The following is a 7,513-nucleotide window of genomic DNA, read 5'->3' on the forward strand; positions in this document are numbered from 1 at the left end:
AGGGAGCCGGAGGAAGGCAGCCGGGCGCAGGGAAGGACAGGCGGACAGGGCCTGCTTCACCCTCATGTCTGCGGCTCTGCTCTCCCAGAGCTCTCCCGGCCGGTGCCTCGTCCCACTGGTCCCAGTGCCGGTGGCACAGAGGTGGCCCTGCACCGTGCCAGACCCAACCGGGACGCACCGCAGCCCCGGCACCGCCGTGCCGGGATGGGGATGGGTTCAAGGAGTGGGTGCTCCCAGGTCACCCCGAATCCGGCCCCAAGGGCTGCCCGATTGTGGGGCAGCGTCCAGCCCCTCTGCAGCCCCCCGAAGCTGGGCAGCCGCCGACCCCGTCCCACCATCACCCCAAGCCCCATTTCGCCGCTCACCGGCCTCTTCCTCCACGCAGGGTGTCCCCGGGACGGAGCCGGTGCCGGCTCCGGTCCCCGGCTCAGCACCGCACCCAGCCCACCCACTGCCGCAGCCCATTTTCCAACCCACGGCCAGCGGGACGGATCCGGACCCCCGAAATATATCTCAGCCACTCCAAGATCGGAGTCTCCACGCCGGCGCCGAGGGCGGCAGAGCAGAATAAACCCGTTCCCGGCCGCCATGGCGGGGCCTTCCTCCCACCTCTCCCTCCTCTGCCTCCCGAGATGGGTCCTGCACGGCAGCCGGCGACCCCCGGTACCCACGGGATGCTCGAGCTGACGAAGCGGGGCTCGGGCGAGAGCTAACGAAGCAGGGCTGAGCCCGAGCTAACGAAGCGGGGCTCAGCCTACGCGCCGACGTCCTCTCTCCGCCCCGGTGTCCTCGCTCGCCCTCCCCATGCCCGTCCGGCACCGACGGCGGCTTCGGGGCTGGAGCAGCCCCGGGATGCCCAGGGTCCGGTGGGATCGGGGGGGTCCTCTGGAGCATTCCCGGCTCCCGCATCCCATGCCTGGGGGGTCTGCGGAGGGGTGCGGCGGAGGCACCGAGGACATTTGCTGCCTGTTTGCCCGCAAATCCCAAATCGCCGTGTCTTACCCCGAGCCGGTGCGGGGCCCACGCGTCTCCCACGCGCCCGGGCTTCGGTCCGGCCGGTGCCACCTCTTGCCCTGGTCAGATCCGAGATGGAGAGAGCCACCGCCACTGGGTTGGGGACGGGCTTGGGGTCGGGGTCGGGAGGTGCTGAGGACCGCTGCCCTCCAGTCCCCATCCCCGAGCGGGGCATCGGGATGCAGTCGGGGCGCTGCCGGCATCACCCCACCTGCTCCGAGGGTGGCATCCAGCCCACGCGGGGACATCGCTGTCCCATCCCACGGGCCTCGTGGGACACACGCCACGGCCCCACGGACTCACCCGCAGCTCCCGGCCCCTCGGCGGCCGCCACCGCCGGCTCCGCTCAAACTTTGCCACAAGTTGAGACAAAGGCAGCGGGTCCCGTCCCTGTCCCCTGTCCCCGCTGTCCCCAGACAGCCTGGTGCCACCAGGACTTAATGAGGGCATGAGGGCGGTGGGCTCAGGGGCTGCACACACACACACACACACACACATACACTGCAGCTTAACCCTTCCCCTGCCACTCCTCTCCACCCCATCTTTGGGGTAGCTGGGGACTTTTTGGGGGGCTCCCCTGTGCCCCCAGTGCTCCCTGCACCCCATGTTGGCCTTGGGGGGTCCTAGCCGCAGCCCCCCAGGGCTCCCCACCCTGTAAAATGCTTGGGAAGGATGCGGATGCCCCCGAGCGTCTTTGTCCCCTGAGCCATGCAGAGCAGGGTGGCCACAGTCCCCGTCCCACTGGGTCCATCTGCAGCACCCCATGGCCATGGGGCACTCGCCAGTGCCGGGAAGGAGGGTCCTTACTGGGGACGAGGCCCCCCCCCAGCCTCAGGTCTCACCCTGTGTCCCACAGTGCAGGGGAGACCCAGAAGGGCTGGAGCTGGCAGGCGGAGGGGGGACATGACCCCAGTCCTGGGCTGGCTGCTCCACTGGTGTCCCAGTCCCAGCACCCCGGGACCAGGGAAGCCCCAGCAGCAGCAGCGTCACTGGGCCACGCGTGGGATGGTCTGCTCTGTCCTGCCAGACTGGAACCAGCATCCTGCCCGTGATGGGCCCACCTCTCGCTGCCACCCAGTCTCTGTCCTGTCATCCCCATCTTGTGACACCCCCTGCCTCACCTGCTCCTGCCTGCCCCATCTTCCCCCACCTCCTCTTTCCATTCTGATATGTCCGCCCATCCATCTGCTCAGCCATCCGCCTCTCCATCCTCTCCATCCACGCCATCACCCCCTCCATCCCTTTGCCCTTCTATCTTCTCCATCCATCCATCCATCCATCCTCTTCATCCATCTACACCTCTGCCTTCTCCATCCGCCCCTCCATCTTCTCCATCCTTCCAACTGCTCAGCCATCCAGCTCTCCATCCGCCCCTCCATCCTCTCCATCCATCTGCCTTTCCATCTTCTCCATCCTTCCATCCTTCCATCTATGTCCGTCCACCTGCCTGTCTTCTGCCTCCACCCACTCAGCCATCCACCCCGCTACCCTTTTTATCTCTCCACCCCTCCATCTTCTCCATCCATCCATCCATCCATCTGCCCATCCCTCTATCCCTCCATCTTCTCCATCCCTCCATCCATCCATCCGAGACCATCCATCCCCTCCATCCATCCACCACCGCCGCCATCCCCTCCCTCCATCGCCCCCCCCCCACGTCAGCCCGCGGCGCGGGGGCAGCGGCGGGGCGCAGCGGCTGTCACCCGCTGTCACCCACAGAAGGGGCCGCGGTGCCCGAGGAGGGGCTCAGCTGCGCCCGTGCCCCCCGTCTGCCACTCGGCCGGGCCTCGGCTGATGGGAGCTGACAGCCGCTCCCGCGCTCGTTAGCCATGCTCTAACGAGGGGAAAGGGGGTCTCCGCTCATGGGGAGGGGGACCCCAGCCCCTGCCCCTGTCCTGTCGTGTGTGTCCCCCCCACGGGGGAATTGGGCTTTGGGGACAGAGGAGGACCTCGGTGACGTGGTGGCTTCTGGCCCACGGACATGTCCCCCAGCTTCAACCCCGCTGCCGGGACCCGGAGGACGGAGATGGCTGGAGGGGGGGGCTTGAGTGGGGGACCCCCTTTTTGCTCGGATGCAAGATCGCAGGGGGTGCCAGGGCGTGGGGCAGCGTCCCGGGTGGGTGCATAGGCAGGGCTGTGTCTCGGGTGGGTGCACGCGTGGGGCTGTGTCCCGCGTGATCCCGCACCCCTGCACGTGTATGACGCCCGGGAACGATCCCTCGCCCCCCCGAACCCATCCCACAGGGCTCCACGGGGCTACGGGGCGGGGGGGGGGAGGAAAAGCCGGTGTCGGAGGGGCGGCACAGGGACCCGGGGCGGGCGGAGGGGCGGGGCAAGGACCCAGGGAGGCGGGGCGAGGCGGAGCGGGGCGGAGGCGGGAGCGGGGAGCGGGGCGGAGCCGCAGGCGGGGCGTGCCCCGGGGGAGGGCGTGGCCAAGGAGCCGGGGAGGGCGGGGCGTGTCCCAGCGGAGATGGCGTCGCTCTTCGGCGGCGTGGAGGGGTGAGGGGTCGCGCCGCGGGTGGGGTGGGGGGGTCCCCGCGGGGCTCTGCATCCCCCCCCGTACCCTGATCCCTCCGGGTACCCTGGGCTGAAGCCGGACACCCCCTTACCGACCCCTACTGCCCCCCCCCCCGGCTACCCCCAGCCTCGGGGGGCGGACAGGAGGGGTCGGGGGGGGGTGCAGGAGCCCCCCCCCCAGCGACCCCCATCCTGGTGTGACCCCCCCCCCCAAGGCCCCACATTCTGGTCGCCCCCCCCCCAGTACCCCCAAGGGCTGGTTTAGGGGGCTGCAGGGGGTCCCTGGGGAGATGCAGAGCCGGGGTGCGAGGGGTCCCCCCTCCCCCACTGGGGATTGGGGATGGGGGGCGGGGGGGCATGGGGTAGTGCTGGCAGCCGGCCCCCCCCTATTCTCTCCGCAGCGGGGGCACCCACTCCAGGGTGGTGGTGGTCTCCGGAGATGGCCGGATCCTGGCCGAGACAGAGGGACCCTGTACGAACCACTGGGTGAGCCGGGGGACACCCCCCTACCCAGCCTGGGCCGGGGGGGGGGGACACCCTGGTTGTCCCCAAGCTGCTGGGGTGCTTGGGTGGGACGAAGCCACCGGAGAAGGTGCTGGGGTGTTGCTGGCAGCAGAGCTATTGGCTGCACGGGACCCCCCAGGGATGGAGCCTGGCGTGGGGGGGGGTGTATGGGGGGGCTTTAGCGTGTCCCTGTCCCCCCCCCCCCCATCTCGGCTCTCAGCTCGTCGGCTCCGAGAAGTGCCTGGAGAGGATCGAGCGGATGGTCAGCGAGGCCAAAAGCAAAGCCGGGGCCGACCCCCATGTCCCCCTCCGCTCGCTGGTGAGTCCCCCCCCCCTCCACTGTGCTCCCCTGGGACCAGCATCCTCCCCAAGGATGCTCGGGCTCCGTGTCCCGTGTCCCGTCCCCCCCCCCAGGGGTGACGGGGACCCTCCGGTGTGGGACAGGGGCTGTCCCTGAGCGGGGGTGACCAGAAAGACGCCATCGGCAAACTGACGGAGGAGCTACGCCGGCGCTTCCCCCACCTGAGCCAGAGTTACTACATCACCAACGACGCCGTCGGGGCCATGGCCACCGCCACCGACCACGGTAGGGGACAGCTTGCCCCCCCCCACCCCGGGGGGGGGTTGACGGTGAGGGGGACGTGCCGGTGCTGGGGAGGGGGCAACCGCACCGTCCCCTCTTTTCCGCCGGCTCTGACCCTGCAAGGCGGCATCGTCCTGATCTCGGGTACCGGCTCCAACTGCAAACTCATCAACCCCGACGGGTCGGAGACGGGCTGCGGCGGCTGGGGACACATGATGGGTGACGAAGGCTCAGGTGAGGCCGGTGAGTGGGGGGGGGTGGTGGTGGGGGGGGGGGGGGGCTCAGCCGGATCCTCGCTCCCTCCCTCCGCAGCGTACTGGATCGCCCATCAAGCCGTGAAGATGGTGTTCGACTGCATGGACAACCTGGAGGTGCCGCCCCACGACGTCGGCTACGTCAAGCAGGCCATGTTCGACTACTTCCAGGTGCTGCTGCTGTTGGGGGGTCCCGGGGAGGGGTTGGGGGGGGGCTCTGGGCTGTGTGCCAGGGTCTGGGGGGGGGAGACGGGACTCTGGGCTGCACCCCATGATGGTGGGGTCTGGGGGATGCTCCAGGCTGCGTGCCGGGGCGGTGGGTGTCTGGGCGGGGGGGGGATCCCTTGGGCTGGCAGCCAGGACACAGGGCTCACTGGGGGGTTTCCCCCCCGCGCCCCCCCCCGGCATTACAGATATCCGACAGGATGGGCCTCCTGACGCATCTCTACCGCACCTTCGAGAAGTCCAAGTTTGCGGGGTTTTGCCAGAAGCTGGCGGAGGGTAGGGAAGCCCCTTCCCCGGGGGGGCACGGGTCGTATGGAGGGGGGGGGGGGGGCGGCCGGGCCCCGGGGCAGCCCATCCTTGGGGCGATCGGGGTGACCCGTCCCTGCCACCCTCGGTCCCCCTGTCACCGCTTTGCCGTCCCTCCCCGTGACGGCTGCCCGGACCCGGTCTCTGCCCCCGGCGCACCCTTCGCCCCGAGCATCCTCTGGCCTCGTGGAGGGGGGGACGTGCCGCCCCCCCCACGCAGCCCAGCCTGGCTTGTGGGAGCCGGGTGCGAGCCCCGGTGGGTGCAGGGGTGCAGGTCGGGGGTCCCAGGTCCCCGTCCCACTCCCCCCTGACCCCCGTCCCCAGGTGCCCAGGCTGGGGACCCGCTCTGCTGCCACATCTTCAACAAGGCAGGCGAAGTCCTGGCCCGCCACGTCGTCGCCGTGCTGCCCAAAATCGACAGGGTGAGAGCCAACGGGGATGGGGAGGGGGGTGCGTGGCGGGGGGGTGGTTCCCGGTGCCGGGTCTCACCCGCTGACCCTCTTCCCCCTGCAGAGCCTGTTCCTGGGGGAGCTGGGGCTGCCCATCGTCTGCGTGGGCTCCGTCTGGAATAGCTGGGAGAGGATGCAGGCGGGTGAGCGGAGGGATGGGGGCTGCTGGGAGTGGGGGGGGTCCCTGCGGTCCCCTGTAATCCCAACCCTCTGTGTGTCCCCCCCCCCCGCCAGGGTTCATCCGTGTGCTGGCACAGGCGCGGGAGGAGACCCCCGGCCACGTCTTCTCCCGGTTCAGCCTCCTGAAGCTGAAGCGCTCCTCGGCGCTGGGGGGGGGCCCGCTTGGGTGCCAGGAATATCGGCCAGGCTCTGCCCTTGGACTACGCCGGCAACGTGGATGTCTTCTACACCCACGTCTTCTAGCCGTGGCCCCCCCCCCGGCTCCTGCCCCACAGCTCCCCCATATTCCCGGGGAGGGAGGGACCCTCCACACGGGGCAGCAGGGGGATTTGGACAAATGAGTTTTGTAATTTGGCAATAAAATGGTTTCACTGCCCAAAGGGAAATGGGCGTGATGGGGCAGCGTGGGGCTGGGAGCGTGGCTCGGCGGCCACGAGGAGAGGAACCGACCTTGGTGCAGGGGTTGGGGGGGGGTGTGCTCCAAGCTGTGGTGGGGACGTTGGAAAATGAAGAAAAACGGACCTTGAAGGTTCCTGTTTCGGTGCCCAAGGACGGGCTGCAGCAGCCGTGGGTCTGGGGACGGGGTGCTGCCCACGCCTGCCCGGAGGCTGAGCAGGGAGGGGGTCTGGTGCTCGGGGGGGCAGCTGGATCCGAGCGGAACAGGAGGGAGCGATGCCGACATTGGGCGAGCAGGGGGAAGGACTCGGTGCTAACGGCGAGCAGCAGCCCCGGCGAAGGGGAAGGCTGGGGCTGGTGTGCCTGTGTGAGTTCAAGCAGCTTTCTTGGGGCTGGTCTTCATTTAAAAAGGAAAAAAAATTAAAAAAGGAAGAAAGCTCTTTTTGCTTGTTTTTGTTTTAAATCGGCGGCAAGGGGCTATGCCTGACCTAAAGCACAAACCCCAAAGCTGCCTCTTCCTTCCAGGAACATGCTGGGATGGGCATGGAGCTCGCATCCCGAGTGGGGCTGATCCTGCAGGCTCACCCTGCCACGGCAGGCTGCTCCGTGCCCAGCTCCACCAGCACAGTGTCCCAGCAAGGCTCCTCCGCATGCCAACGTCCTCATCCAGCAGCAGGATGAAGCCGTGGGCCCGGGCACCGTGATTTGCAAATACCCTGTGTCCAGCTGGGGGGAAGAAGCAGCAGAAGAGGCAGTGGCCTCGATGCTGGGAATCATCTCCCTGGCTTTCAAATTTTTTTTTTTTTTTTTAATTTCATTTTCTCAGTGCCAAGGTCCCGACCAGGCATAAACCAGAGCCGTTTCCTGCTCCAGGCATTGCAGGCTCTGCCCGGCCAGCTCCACGGAGCCCCAGCCTCCGGCAGAGGATGCTGGAAGCCAGCACTCCCACAGCCGGGAATCCTCCAGGAGCTTCAAGCTGCCTCTGAACTTGATCAAAGCAAAGCAAATCAGGGGCACACGCTCAAACCCAGCTCCAGCAGAGCCATCTAACGCTCGAGTGGTGAATGTATTTACCACTGCTGTAG

General features: G+C 68.1%; 1 protein-coding gene across 1 annotated transcript; it reads left to right on the top strand.

The window, feature by feature from the left end:
- The first annotated feature begins 3,436 nt into the window (after positions 1-3,436).
- Positions 3,437-6,867, top strand: NAGK (N-acetylglucosamine kinase). Its single transcript, XM_030012077.2, is given in 11 exon segments — positions 3,437-3,513; positions 3,933-4,017; positions 4,256-4,354; positions 4,480-4,621; positions 4,742-4,852; positions 4,931-5,043; positions 5,286-5,373; positions 5,728-5,825; positions 5,917-5,995; positions 6,087-6,181; positions 6,183-6,867. Coding segments are annotated over 11 exon segments (1,032 nt in total). The 5' UTR covers positions 3,437-3,484; the 3' UTR covers positions 6,276-6,867.
- Positions 6,868-7,513: the final 646 nt, after the last annotated feature.

Source organism: Aquila chrysaetos, chromosome 1 (assembly GCF_900496995.4).
Source record: "Aquila chrysaetos chrysaetos chromosome 1, bAquChr1.4, whole genome shotgun sequence".
NCBI lineage: Eukaryota > Metazoa > Chordata > Aves > Accipitriformes > Accipitridae > Aquila > Aquila chrysaetos.